The sequence below is a fragment of the Salvelinus fontinalis genome, chromosome 2 (assembly GCF_029448725.1).
Source record: "Salvelinus fontinalis isolate EN_2023a chromosome 2, ASM2944872v1, whole genome shotgun sequence".
Lineage (NCBI taxonomy): Eukaryota > Metazoa > Chordata > Actinopteri > Salmoniformes > Salmonidae > Salvelinus > Salvelinus fontinalis.
Genome location: NC_074666.1, coordinates 54,252,813 through 54,268,178, shown reverse-complemented (window position 1 = coordinate 54,268,178; position 15,366 = coordinate 54,252,813). Strand labels below are relative to the sequence as shown.

General features: G+C 41.5%; 1 protein-coding gene across 1 annotated transcript; it reads right to left on the bottom strand.

Moving 5' to 3' along the window:
• Window positions 1–4,709: 4,709 nt before the first annotated feature.
• On the bottom strand, window positions 4,710–15,313 carry LOC129821230 (NEDD4 family-interacting protein 1-like). The gene is made up of 7 exons (XM_055878653.1): window positions 15,146–15,313; window positions 8,206–8,293; window positions 7,790–7,920; window positions 6,872–6,959; window positions 6,535–6,659; window positions 6,171–6,237; window positions 4,710–5,510 (listed from the first exon to the last, which is right to left on the bottom strand). Exons 1-7 carry the CDS (start codon window positions 15,173–15,175, stop codon window positions 5,407–5,409), a joined length of 633 nt encoding a protein of 210 aa, XP_055734628.1. The 5' UTR covers window positions 15,176–15,313; the 3' UTR covers window positions 4,710–5,406.
• Between the last annotated feature and the right edge of the window lie 53 nt (window positions 15,314–15,366).

Sequence of the window (15,366 nt, the reverse complement as noted above, 5' to 3'; positions counted from 1 at the left end):
AGCAAATGCAGCATATGGCATTCATTTTTCACATGTAAATAGCACTTTTCAGTAGAGCTCAAAGCATGCCATTCCATGAGAGCAGCATTTATTTTTCAACTCAAATCAATGAGCCCAATCAATCCTCCATGGCAACAAAATAAACAACAGAGTAGGGCTGGCTAATAAGTCCTTAGTTTTGGGGTTATACTCAAGTAAAACAATTAGGATAATCTATACTTCCATATTTCCAAGTCCTATTCTTGAAGATCAAGGGGTATAACATTTATTGGAATGACTGGAATTCTGATAGACTTTGGTTTTTAATGTAAAGATATAATTGAATCGTATTATTATATGTAGTAGAAAGCGGTGGGTTAGAAGAAGCCTAAATAAATAACCCATAAAGTAAAATTTAACATTGATTTGTCCTGCAATAGATGTTGTTCAATTGGTAACATACATTTTTGTCTTCTTCTAATGCCTCTTAAGGGGAAAGTAATCTAAAAGTAACCGAATGTAATCAGATTACGTTACGGATTTTTTTTTTTTATTGGACAGGTAACTTGTAACGGATTACATTCAGAAAGTAACCTAGCCAACTCTGTTAGTGCATGCTCTGCAAGCAATACAATGGATGAAGGCATGGTAAGAGCGTGGTGAACGGATAGACGTGGTTATGGGCAGCAAGGAAGAAATTAAGGAGCTGAGTGCAGATGTTAGATGTGTTTTGAGGAAGAATGGCGCCAAGTACAAACCACACTCTGCTGTCTCTGATAGCTTTGAAATTTAACCTGACAAGAGTGAGGATGAATTACCTGTGGTTGTAGGTGTGGTGAAGGTTAAATGAAAAAATAAATAAAAAAGATTGCAAGCCTTGGAATGCAAAGGATGAATGCAAAGGATGAATTTGGCCCGGTGGGAGTGGTATTTTTGGAGAAAGAGGATCCCTGCCTTTTGGCTGGCCCATATGTAGTATCAGGCTGGGTAGAAAATAAGTTGGGTACTGTTAAATCGGTGAAGGTAGTTCGAAGTGGTCTTGTGATGATTTTCGGTGTTTCTTCCGCACAGAGGGAGCGGGCACTTTGCGTCACGTGCCTTGGGACAAAACCTGTGACTTGCTTTGCTTTCAGGAGCAAGGCGCCTTTGAAGGAGTGATTACTGGGGTGGCGTTAAGTGTTGCGGAACAACTGAAATTGAAGATTTCCTGTGTCTGTGACGCCCGCCGTTTAGTGCAACGCAGACCCAGTGGCGAGTGTGGTGAAACTGAAAACCCACTGTCTGTAATTTTTTGAGTTTTGAAGCAGAGTATTTACCTGACAAAGTAATGTTAGGATATGTCAGTTATCCCATGAGAGCTTTTGTGCCAAACCCACTAAGGTGTTTTAGATGCCAAGCTTATGGTCATATTGCAGCAGTATGTAGGCGGGAGATTTCGAGATTTGAGAAGTGTGCAGGAGGGCATGGGACAAAGGAATGTGTAGCATCGGTGGGAAAAATGGTGTCAATTGTGAAGGTGCCCATGTTGGTGGGGATCAGAAGTGCCCAGTGTGAGATAGACAGGTTGAGGTTGCCAGAGTCAGAGGGATACAGGCTGAGATTGCCAGGGTCAGAGTAGAACAGAAGGTGTCGTGTGCTGAGGCAGTAAAGAGAGTAGAGGATGATGGGGTGAGTATTAGGCCTAGACTAACACAGAATGATACGATTTTGTGCTTCAGTAAGGTTGGCTTCTTAGCATTCATTGCCATGGTTATCAACTGTACTGTAGAAATGGATGGTAAATCACAGAAAATAGATGTTGTGGTGGCAGCTGCAGAAAATTGCTTGGGTGAAGAAGGGTCACTTTTGATGAAATAGTGATATATAGGTGTAGGGTTAGTTGGTGGTGCAATATTTTCCTTTCCCGCTTCCTTTTTATCTTTGTATCAGAATGTAACATGATCGACCACACACTACCGCACAGGTGGCAGCATGCACAAACACAAACAAATGCCATGATACCAAATAATAATAATAATAAGAAGAAGAGATCAATTGGGTTAGGATTTCTAAAACTAGATCCTGTCCAGAAATTTTCCATACGCACAAAAACTTATTTCTCTCAAATGTTTTGCAAAAATGTGATTACATCCCAGTTAGTGAGCATTTCTCCTTTGCCAAGACAATCCATCCACCTGACAGGTGTGTCATATCAAGGAGCTGATTAAACAGCATGATCGTTACACAGTTGCACCTTGTGCTGGGGGCAATGAAAGGCCACTCTAAAATGTGCAGTTTTGTCACACAACACAATGCCACAAATGTCTCAAGTTTAGGGAGTGTGCAATTGGTATGCTGACTGCAGGAATGTCCACCAGAGCTGTTGCCAGAGAACATAATGTTGATGTTTCTACCAGAAGCCACCTCCAATGTCGTTTTAGAGAATTTGGCAGTACGTTCAACTGGCCTCACAACCGCAGACCACGTTTAATCACGCTAGCCCAGGATCTCCACATCCGGCTTCTTCACCTGCGTCCTCATCTGAGACCAGCCACCCAGACAGCTGATGGAACTGTGGGTTTGCACAGCCGAATAAGTTCTGCACGAACTGTCAGAAACCATCTCAGGGAACCTCATCTGCGTGCTCATCGTCCTCATCTGGATCTTGACCTGACTGCAGTTCTTCGTCATAACCGACGTCAGTGGGCAAATGCTCACCTTTGATAGCCACTGGCACCCTGAATGGAGAAGTGTGCTCTTCACGGATTAATCCCGGTTTCAACTGTACCGGGCAGATGGCAGACAACGTGTACGGCATCGTGTGGGTTTGCTGATGTCAACATTGTGAACGGAGTGCCCCATGGTGGGGTTAGGATATGAGTGGGCATAATCTACGGACAACGAACACAATTGCATTTTATCGATGGCAATTTGAATGCAGATACCATGATGAGATCCTGAGGCCCATTGTTGTGCCATTCATCCACCCTCATCACCTCATGTTTCAGCATGATAATACACGGCCCCATGTCACAAGGATCTGTAATCAATTCCTGGAAGCTGAAAATGTGTCAGTTCTTCCATGGCCTGCATACTCACCAGATGTCACCCATAGAGCATGTTTGGGATGCTCTGGATCGACGTGTACGACAACGTGTTTCAGTTCCCGCCAATATTCAGCAACTTTTCACAGCCATTGAATAGGAGTGGGACAACATTCCACAGGCCACAATCAACAGCCTGATCAACTCTATGAGAAGGAGATGTGTTGCGCTGCACGAACCAGTTTCATCATAGTGCTTGATGGTTTTGCGACTGCACTTGAAGAAACTTTCAAAGTTCTTGACATTTTCCAGATTGACTGACCTTCATGTCATTAAAGTAATGATGGACAGTCGTTTCTCTTTGCTTATTTGAGCCGTTCTTGCCATAATATGGACTTGGTCATTTACCAAATAGGGCTATCTTCTGTATACCACCCCTACCTTGTCACAACACAACTGATTGGCTTCAACACATTAAGAAATTCCAGAAATTAACATTTAACAAGGCACACCTGTTAATTGAAATGCATTCCTGGTGACTACCTCATGAAGCTGGTTGGGAGAATGCCAAGAGTGTGCAAAGCTGTCAAGGCAAAGAGTGGCTATTTGAAGAATCTCAAATATAAAATATATTTTGATTTGTTTAACACTTTTTTGGTTACTACATGATTCCATGTGTTATTTCATAGTTTTGATGTCTTCACTATTATTCTACAATGTAGAATTCAACACCTCTTGCACTGAGATGCAATGCCTTAGACCACCGCGCCACTTGGGAGCCCAATGTGGGTTGACTATCAATAGCAGCGTCGTTCCACGAAATGGGTGCCTTTGCGTCCCTTTGATATTTTAAGTAGAAATTGTGCAACAACTTATCATTTTAAAAGCATTTTAAGTTCTCTTTAATATAGACCACATGGAGAATTACATGAATCATAAAAATTCAGCATTTTGACATGTCCCTCCATTAACCTGTGTCACTTCTAGGAAGATTTCAACCCACTTAATCAAACCATTTCTCCATGTTTCACCGTTATAGTTATTTTTTCTGCTTAGTGCACAGGGTTGGGGAATAAGGGATTACATGTAGTCAATTACATGTAAGGGATTACAAAAAAAACGATAACTGTAATCAGTTACATTACCTGCAAAAATATTGTAATCAGATTAGATACTTTTGAAACACAATATTACTTTGAGGATTACATTTACATTCAGAAAGGATGTTTGCGAAAAAACATCTTTGACACTTCCTTTTCACATGATTCCATGTTTTATTTCATCGTTTTGATGTCTTCACTATTATTCTACAATGTTGAAAATAGTCAAAATAAAGAAAACCCCTTTAATGAGTAGGTGTCCAAACTTTTGACTGGTACTGTATCTGTGACCAACAGATGCATATCTGTATTCCGAGTCATGTGAATTCCATAGATTAGGGTCTAACGAATATATGTCAATTGACTGATTTACTTACACAAACCGTAACTCACAAAAAAAATTGTTGTATGATGCTTTTAGATATTTTTGTTCCGTGTAAATGAACAGTTATCTTAGCCAATTTGCCTGGGATTCTCCTTGAAATGTCTGAAATGCACTGACAAACCCTAGCTACAAGGTTCCAGTGCATTCCTCTACCACTGTATTGACTAGGATTTCCAGAGTAAAAATTAAGCTTGAATACAAAATCATTCTGTTTTCTCCACATTGAAGGCTACATCTTGAAAAGACTAACTTTAATAGCATTATCATACACATCAAGAACATCAATAGATTTCACTCAATGCTCCTATTCAGACATAACTCCATGGGTAGTTCCACAGGGTCAGCATAGAGCCGAGCTGTCTCCATATCAAACACTTTGAAAGAGGACAGAAAAAAGACAAAGACTGCCCCCTATTGTTTAACAGGAACAGTACATGCCATTGTTAAACAGATAATACAAATGATATAAATCAAATCAAATTTTATTTTCTCACATGCGCCAAATACAACAGGTGTAGACGTACCGTGAAATGCTTACTTACAAGCCCTTAACAATGCAGTTAAGAAAATATTTACTAAATAAACTAAAGTACAAAATAATAATTAAAAAATAAAACAATAAAATAACTATACTGAGGCTATATACAGGGGGTACCGGTACCGAGTCAATGTGCGGGGGTACAGGTTAGTCTAAGCATTATTTATACGTCACAGACTTGATTGCAATCAGCACTTGAAATAAACCACTAATGATTGAATAGTTACAGAATTGTCAGCTTCCACTAGTTTACATCAAGAGACAGAAATTATTTTGTCCAATTTATCGGCAGCAAAACAAGAGGTGTTTCCTCCCTGTTTTTCGTGATGGAGTTGAGGCCAGATAGCAAACTTTTCTAAAGAAGAGCTCATATTACCCCTTTTAGTAGATGAAAAGGACTCTGGTTCGCGAGAGACTAGAAAACGAGTCTGCCATTTTACGGATCTTGGCGTAGTTGATGAATCCTCTGAGGAAGAGCAAGAATCCTGGAGGACAGAGAATACAGTAGATTGGGGCAATAAGGGTCACTGTTATTTTAGCAGGATTTAACAGTAGTTATTTTCTTTTTCAATAATGTTTTTTGGGTTAGCACTTCCCAACTCCCAGCACCACAAACAAGATAGTGTGTGTTAAAGGTGCACTATGCCGAAATCGCTCTGCCATTTCCTGGTTGATAAAATTTGAATAGTTCGCCTAATTTCAGTTTGTGACAAAACCCACCACAGCCAGTGTATAGAACCATTGTACTAGCTGAACCACTGTGACATATCTTCTCCAGAAACAAAAATATTGTATATTTAGCTGTTAGAAGCTGGTGTACAAAACTGAAAAGTAAAAGACGAAAAAACAAAACTTAAGAACGAGAAGCATAGAAATAGTGCACATAGAACACATATGAACACATAGAACACATATTCTTTGACTTGCTTTCAATGAGAATGACGTATCTATAACACACATTTCTATGTGAGTCTCCCAAAAAGTTACATATCGCAGCTTTAACTCTTCTATAAGGGTCACTGTCATAATGTATTGGATTTATGCACACTATCCATTGAATAGATACCTTTACACCAATGCTACAATGTTTCTGTATTTACATGTCTAGTACTACAAATGAGAAAGACAGAACTGGTTGTACTTACCCAGTACCAGGAACACCCACCACAGCCAGTACTGCCCATCAAAGTACCCAGGGAAATAGGTGGAGAACTGGGGAGATAAATAAATAAATAACAATCACACAAACATAAAAGATAAGTGGACTGGTCATAGTAACCATGAATGTGATCTTGGGCTCTGGAAAAGGGAAACCTACACCAAACTGAAGTGCTTTGCCATCAGATCCCTGCCACTAGATGCTTCTTATGTTAAGGAACCACAATCTACTCTGACCAAAATATCATTACATATCATTTTAATAAAGTATTTATTTGTTGTAAATAAATATCAGGGAAACCTTTGTATACCACCTTTACATCTCAGAGAGGGTTGGTAGGGAAATCTTACCCGGACAATGAGGATCCACTTGATGAGTGACAGGCCGAAGCCAGAGATGGCCCCGTAGCGGCCTGCTGCCGAGGTGGTCAGACAGAAGGACAGGAAGAAACCGATCCAGTTGAAAAGGAATGCCACTAAAGTGGAGGAAGAGGGGGAAAGAGGCTGTGTATATGGTCTACTAGGATGGGCTTTCTCCTCACAATATAACATTCTACGATCACATCAAATATCCATCAAATACTTTTATTGTGAAATAAATACATCACATGACTCTTCTTCATTTCGCTGTTGTGTACCAACCCCAGTCCCAACCAAGGAGAAGATTTTACTTCAAGAGGTGACTTACTAAAAAAGGTCAACATGAAAATGCGATCGTTCCCTATCCGCAGCTGTTGTGCATCCTCAAAGTCATCCCTGGCTACAAAGTCTTCATCCTGCAGAGATAGAGATAAACATACGGTAGAGATCATTATCAAGTCATTTTATGATGGAAATCCTATTAAAAAGGCTATATCAACCAAGAAAGGAAACATTCACGCTACAAAGTACAACTCCTTCTCTTCATTGACCCTTCGCTTTACATTTCTCTAATGTCGTGGACGGAGAAGGCATTTAGCTGGAAAGCTGCTTCAATTTAGTTGAAAGAATAACATTTGATGTGCCATCAGGAAATGCGCCACTAATACGCTACAGGTCGACAGACAGGTCTCTGCAAATGGCTGCCACATCTTTGCCTAACGGTACTATTCCATTCCACACACTTCCACCCCATTACTGTACCTCCAGTGCACAGAAAGTTCATCAAAAGTCCCCAGTTGTTCCCTGTGCTGTACGCAAGGCAAGCAGTATGTGGCAAAGAAACACAGACCAGTCATTTAAATGGGATGACAAGGTATGGCAAAACATTTCCCACTAGAGGGCATAGATGAGCAGTCTCAATATCTGACAGTGATTATTAGGGTGTCTGCCGACAATGTATGACTCACCATTTCAATACACTATACTGAGTACAGTATATCTACGCACACAACCATAGTTAAACAGGTTTGCTTTGATATTATATGCAATTAGATGCAATGGGGTTCATGGTGTTATATTCAGAAACTAGCCTACCTCCAGCTCTAAATGTAAACAGTACACAAAACAGAAGTGAGGTTGGTTGGGGAGATCGGACACACCTTTAAAAAAAAAATATATAATATATAATATAGTCTAGCAAAACCACAAGGGAGGATTACGTGGAGTTTGTAACGGTGTAACTCACCCTTCCAGCCACCAAGGGAACATGAGCTTCCGCCTTGGTTCTCTCCGCCTCGTCATAGGAAGGGAGCGTTGTGGCCACATTGTATGATGGTGGATTGGGGAAACCCCCATTTTCTTTGTTGTCAAAATAAGCTAAGAGAGATAAATAAGTGAAATTGCGGCGCATAAACTGCTGTGTTACACTTCAGTGATATCTATCCCCAAATGGTGGGCTAATTGCTGTAACAGCATAGGTAAACCTAACGCTAGTAGGGATATCTCCTCTGTGTCCTAACAAAGATACTTGATGGTCATCGTCTAGTTCTGGACTGTGTAATGTCCAATGTCTCTTGGAGTAAAGGTAAGGACATTGATTCCCAGGCCAAACCATAGCGCTGCACTGTGATGTGTGCGTGTGTGTGTGTATTGTGCTTTTACCTGCATTTTCTTCTGCAATGCTGCTGTAAGGGGGTGGGGCATCGGCTGCCACCTGGAGAGCCTCCTCTGGCTCCTCTTCATTGGGCAGCTGCATGGGGGAGGAGTCAATACACTGGTTAGGCCTAGATGACCGTGAAAACGTCAACATGACATAGAGAAGAAATCAGTCCAAGCACTATTGAGATGTAGCCTAAGGAAAACAAGCTAGCCTTAGCTACAGGGTCAGGCGACTCCATATTGTAGCAGACTTATGGACAAGACACACCATAACGAACACCGGCCGTGTGCAATATATCACCTGCTGGGTGTCAATGAACGATGGCAATTCAGCATGTAGAATCGTCAGGAAATGAACTGAAAATGAAGGCCAATGTTCGGTGGTCAGATGAGATAGGACGGTTGCCCGCTGCACAAGGTCGAAGTTGAGATGGCATTTTCCCTCTTACAGGGTCACACTAGGATTCAGCCAAAGATAGTGGATAAATAAGAATGTCTTACTCAGGCTGTTTATCATTGAAGAAATGTTCAAGTTCTGGTCTGCTTAACGGGGTGGTTCTCCCATAGCCCCAATGCAATAGCAGATGGGTCTGGTCTGCTTAGTTAATTGACTTTCATTGAACCAGAAAACATGAGCAAGTGGGATGTTTTACTTCCTCTTCCGTCTCTGGTTCAGCATTACTCTTTGATCAGACCTCACATGACCTAGCTACTCATGTAACAAAATGGCAAGCAGACACCCACTGTTCTCCATTTTGGTTGTATAACAGAGATTGTTGTCCTCTTCAACCCCCCAATAAATGTTTATAGTATTTTGTATCAGTATGCAGGCCCATCAGTTGTCATGTGAACTCATTACTAACTTCCAAGAGGATTAGGCTCCAGAATATTGGTGAGTTCAGGCAGAGAAATACAGTCCATAGATGGGGCCAGCTGTCAGCTACACTGTATAAAATGGTAGAAATCGCACCAAAGAATGTCACTTGTGATAATGAGCTAATATTGTTGATAAGGGCAGTCATCAGTTTCCTACTTACACTAAACCTAGCTGTAATGGGAGATAAAGGGATCAAATTCATGGCTAATATTGCACTAGCCCTCAATAGACTTCACCTAGCTACCTAGTCCATTCACAGACACCAACTACCTTTACCGCTTATTGATGAAGGCATCTTTTTAATTTGCGCCCTCTAAAACATTAACACCCATCACTTGCGGTACGGTTTTGGAAACATAAGGAATGACCAAAAGTATGTGGACATCTGCTCGTCGAACATCTCATTCCAAAATCATGGAGTCGGTCCCCCCTTTGCTGCTATAACAGCCTCCACTCTTCTGGGAAGGCTTTCCACTAGATGTTGGAACATTGCATTCCATTCAGCCACAAGAGCATTAGTGAGGTTGGGCACTGATGGCGATTAGGCCTGGCTCGCAGTCGGCGTTCCAATTCATCCCAAAAGTGTTTGATGGGGTTGAGGTCAGGGCTTTGTGCAGGCCAGTCAAGTTCTTCCACACCAATCTAGACAAACCATTTCTGTATGGACCTAGCTTTGTGCACGGGGGCATTGTCATGCTGAAACAGGAAAGGGCCTGCCCCAAACTGTTGCTACAACGTATGCTGTAGCGTTAAGATTCCCCTACACTGGAACTAAGGGGCATAGCCCGAACTATGAAAAACAGCCCCAGACCAAACTTTACAGTTGGCACTATGAATTGGGGCAGGTAGCGTTCTCCTGGCATCCACCAAACCCAGATTTGTCTGTCAGACTGCCAGATGGTGAAGCGGGATTCATCACTCCACAGAGTGCGTTTCCAATGTTCCAGAGTCCAATGGCGGCGAGCTTTACACCACTCCAGCCAACCGACGCTTGGCATTGTGCATGGTGATCTTAGGCTTGTGTGCGGCGGCTCGGCCATGGAAAGCCATTTCATGAAGCTCCAGACGAACAGTTCTTATGCTGACATTGCTTCCGGAGGCAGTTTGGAACTCGGTAGTGCGTGTTGCAACCAAGGTCAGACAATGAATACGCTCTACGCGCTTCAGCAGTCGGCGGTCCCGTTCTGTGAGCTTCTGTAGCCTCCCAATTTGCGGCTGAGCTGTTGTTGCTCCTAGACGTTTCCAGTTCACAAAAACAGCATTTACAGTTGACCGGGCAGATCTAGCAGGGCAGAAATTTTACAAACTGACTTGTTGGAAAGGTGGCATCCTATGACGGTGACACATTGAAAGTCACAGCTCTTCAGTAAGGCCAATTCTACTGCCAATGTTTGTCTATGGAGATTTCATGGCTGTGTGCTTGATTTTTATACACCTGTCAGTAACGGGTGTGGCTGAAATAGCCGAATCCACTAATTTGAAGGCATGTCCACATACTTTTTTGTGTGTATATATGTATGGGCAGGCATAGGCTATGGACAACCAACCCAATTGCATGTTATCAACCGCAATTTGAATGCACAGAAATACCATGATGAGATCCTGAGGCCCATAGTGAGGCCCATTTCTTTGAAGGTATCTGTGACCAACAGATGCATATCTGCATTCCCAGTCCATAGATTAGACTTAAATGTATTTCAATTGACAGATTATTTGTGTTAGAGTTAGCTAGAATGCTTTAAATTGTAACAATCACATTAGCCCCTGCTAATTCAGTTATTCCCATGCTAACAGACGAATCACGGATCTACAGTGTCATGACTGGCCTGTTCGGGTCAGTTTACCGTGGACCATAATCCTACAGAGATATCTCTCACACCCACCAGCGGGGGAGAGATCGAGAGGTATGGAGGCGGGGGGGGGGGGGGGGGGGGTCGTTATGACAACTCCCGCCCATTGTTAATCTTAAAATCCCTTTTGTCCTCTCAGTATGGAATGGAATGGAATGTATGATGGGCCTATATGGAGAATCTACCTCTGAACAGTAACATACAATAAATGGACTTTAGGACAATATGTTTCGTCAATCAAAATGGTAGTAGTGACGATAGATGGAACATGGAAATGAATGTCGTTTTTGTTATGTTATTAAAAGTTTAATGACGACATTACAATGAAAACATTGTAACTTGAAGAGTTTTCACACTATGTACTTGATGTTTGCATACTGTACGTTGTGTGGAAAATTTCCAGATCAAAGAGAATGTTTTTGTAAAGACGAAATGTGAAGATAGTTGTCTAAATTGGATCTGAGTAAAATCCAGACCTTGCCTCGTAACTAGTTACGCCCAGAGAACTTGTCCTAAAGCCGGAAACGCCCATTTCTGACCCAAGGGTATAAAACATGTGAGTTAAGAATTAACATAGCAGACTAATACCCGGACTACACCGCTTGCGTCGCGTGCGTTGCAAAATAAATTTAGAAATCTATATAATTCAATTATTGCGCGCGCCAACTAGTGTCTGCGTTACCAAGGGCTAAAATAGAAGTCAGTTCTATTTGTGACACAGATCGTGCTGGAAGTCCTGCCTCTCTCATCTCCTCATTGGTTTATAGAAGCAGGTACCCATGTGCCATTTCCTCATTGGTTATACACACGTGGGTGACAAAAGACGAACGAGGTCAGTGGCGGTAATGCACCTAATTTATGAAACTTGCCAATCGCAATATAAAGTCCAGAGAAGAAAAAGCCTGGAAGGAGGATGACTAGATTCGGTTGACCGTTTTATGTGTGGATTAATTGTCGGAGTAGACGACCTTGTGCATTTCAGGTAAAATAACAACTCAATGTTTATATCCCAGGACAAATTAGCTAGCAACAGCAAGCTAGCTAAATAGGACAAATTAGCTAGCGATTGCAAGCTACATCTACACAGCTGATTAGCTGTCCTCCAAAGAACCCTTAAGGACACTGACATCGTGAGGACAAACAGAGCTACACCCGGTAACCGAACCGAAGACGTGCCGTCATCAGAGAAGTCGGAACCAGATCCACGAAGAGACACCCCATCGGAGACCTTCAACATGTAATTACATCATTATATTCTGACCCATAAGAGCGGCAGTTCGGAGCAAGGTTAGGGTTCAAAATTGCATAGTTGACAAACGTACCCAAGTGTGCTTTTCTCTCGTTCTCTTACTCCCGCTTTTGAAATCCCCATTTTGTGTAACATGTGTCATATTCTGTTGGCCCGCTAGGGACCTGTTTCATTATACTAAGTTCTAATCAACAGCCTAGACTATGTGTTTGTGTATCTTATATTATCATTTTAGCTTGTTAGTAAATAAATAATCAACTCAATTGGTGTAGAACGGACTTATTTAGTGGGACTCGGGTTTGTGCAGATTCCCGGATTATGCGACATTCAGAATGAGACTGTAGAGAAACTTAATTAATTAGCGACTGTTGTAAAACAAAATTTAAAAAAATTGATATTCTGATATTCTTTGAGTTCATTTGGGAAATAGAAACTCAATAAAGCCAAAACTTTTGCATGGTGCTCCAGGTTAATTTGTTAATAATTACCTGATTCATTTAATCACGTAATTGTAAACTGTTAATCATTCGATGAGTAGCAATCGTCACATTAAACAATACAACGTTACGACAACAGCCATCAACATAGACTGAGTGTACAAAACATTAGGTACACTTGGTCTTTCCATGACAACCTGACCAGGTAAATCCAGGTGAAAGCTATGATCCCTTATTGATTTACTTGTTAAATCCACTTCAATCAGTTTAGATGAAGGGTAGAAGACAGTTTAAAGAAGGATTTTTAAGCCTTGAGACAACTGAGACATGGATTATCTATATGTGCCATTCAGAGGGTGAATCGGTAAGACAAAAGATTTAAGTGCCTTTGAATGGGTTATGGCAGTAGGTGCCAGGTGCACCGGTTTGAGTGTGTCAAGAACTGAAACGCTGCTGGGTTTTTCACGCTCAAGTTCCCTGTGTTTATTAAGAATGGTTCACCACCCAAAGGACATCCAGCCAACTGTGGGAAGCATTGGAGTCAACATGGGACAGCATCCCTGTGGAAAGCTTTTGACACCTTGTAGAGTCCATGCCCCGACGAACTGAAGCAGTTCTAAGGGAAAAAGGGGAGCAACTCATTATTAGGAAGGTGTTTCTAATGTTTTGTACACTTAATGTAATGTTGTCCTGCACATCTAATGTGCGTCCTTGTGTCAATCGTCAGATACTAACATGTATTGTATTTTATACTATTTTTGTCATTATTATGTTTGATTACAAAAGACCCAGTCTGATATTTACATTCAAGTATGAATCACGAATCTACAGCCACTGTCAGAATAAACACCAATTAACTGTGGTCGCTGGCTGAGTAGTTATTTCTTTAAAAACACAACACAAGAGACTTACAAAATACGATTACATAGTTAGACTGGTGCCGAGACCAGTCTTGTCTTCGTGGGACATCTGTTACACTAGCTGACTAAATCTCAACATCACGATTTACGATGGAGTTGAGCGGCGACTAGTGTCGGCGGATTTGAGCTCCGAGGTCACATATAATTAAGTTTTTCTCATAAACGAACTACGGATTTCTGCACTTAAAGAGTAACCCCTAACCAGCAATTACACAGAACGTCATGTGTAATATTGGGTTCTTTTTACGTGCCGAAATGAGTCGTTTTTGATAAAAACATATTGTTATGCGATGTCTGCGGTCCAGTTCTGTCAGCACACACTAGTCGCCGCTCAACTCCATCGTAAATCGTGGAGTTGAGGATCGCCTATTGAGTAGCTAGCTAGTGCAGGGCTCTCCAACCATAATCTAGCACACCTGATTCTAATAAGGAACTGGTTGACAAAATAAACCAGGTTAGTTACAACTGGAGTTGGAGCAAAAACCTACAGGAGGGTAACGTAAACTCACGTAAACTCGTACATCGCCTTGGTCCGTACAATTTCCCTTATTTTAGCGCCCCAAAAACCTAATACTCCAGGATCAACTGTAATGTCAATACCATTGTAAAGAACAATTTCTCCCCTTTCCAACATGATCAATTATATGACCTAAACGCTGGCAGTTTCTGCATAATTCAAGCAGGCACTGAGCCCCGACGGGTCTTTTTAAAAATGGCGGGTGGGGAAGCGAAACTAATGCGTGATAGTGAGAAGGAGAGATGTTGTGTGGGAAAATTGCTTTTTTTCACTCGATCTGTCCAACTTATCACCTTATCGCATCTAAAATGTAAATAAAACACTATAAAGAGTTTATATAATGTGTCATTACATACCTATTTGAAGGTTTGTGTCGAATTTGAATCGGGTTTTTAGGGTGGTGCTAAAGTGATCTTAGAAGTAAACAGCGGCTTTGAGAATGATGATCGCATGCAATGATGACGCAAAAAATGACTAGGTATCCCCACCTTACCCGTCACTGTCCATTTCTTGTTTTTAAACGATGAGAGAAGTGCTACACCTGGGGGAGAGAGATTGTAAGACAGAAATAGTTGCTTTATGCGTGCTGTACGTTACGACATGACACGTCACGATGTAACGCAGGGTCCGTTTTTTCAACTTTTCTCCAATACTATAGAACCATTACCATGTCGATCAACGCTTGAGTAGAAACCTAGTTCACACCCCCGATGTTGAAGTCAACACGGTCCCATTAGTTTTCTTTGTAGCCTCGTTTGAAAGTTGCGGTTGCGCACATTTGTACGGGATGGGGTGAGTTTACGTTAGCTTTCCAAGGACAGGGTTGAAGAAGCGAATGTGTACAGTAGTTAGCAAGTCAAAACATCACCTACAAATATTGACCAAGTTAAATAAAATGTATTGCTAACCAACAAAAATGACTAGCATTTTAATTTAGCTATAAAGCATCATGACGTGTTGATATGAACTTGTAAACTGACGTTGCAGTCATGGTGCCATCACAAAACAATGAGGCCTAGATCCAACCCATTACCAGTGTTTCTTAGTTAACAAACTACAGTTAGCTAATGCTTGCTAGCTGAAACAAACTCACCTGCTGATATCGAGCACACGGCTCAGCCATCCTAATATGAACAGACTCAAATCTTTGAATTTAAACAAGCGATTGTCAATGTATTCAATACAGAACGTATAACGGTAACATAAACTATTGGGACGCTATCTGCTCAAGTCCCTCCCCTCTTTCTCTGCGAGCATGTTACGTCAATACTCCAAAACTAGGTCACGCATCCGCTCTTTACTCTACTGCCCCCA

Coding starts and splice junctions, on each gene's coding strand:
- LOC129821230 (XM_055878653.1), bottom strand. CDS start 15,175: ATGGCTGAGCCGTGTGCTCGATATCAGCAG. Junction 8,294..15,145: donor CGTGTGCTCGATATCAGCAG/GTGAGTTTGTTT, acceptor TCCCCCATGCAG/CTGCCCAATGAAGAGGAGCC. Junction 6,238..6,534: donor AGTGGATCCTCATTGTCCGG/GTAAGATTTCCC, acceptor TTATCTCCCCAG/TTCTCCACCTATTTCCCTGG.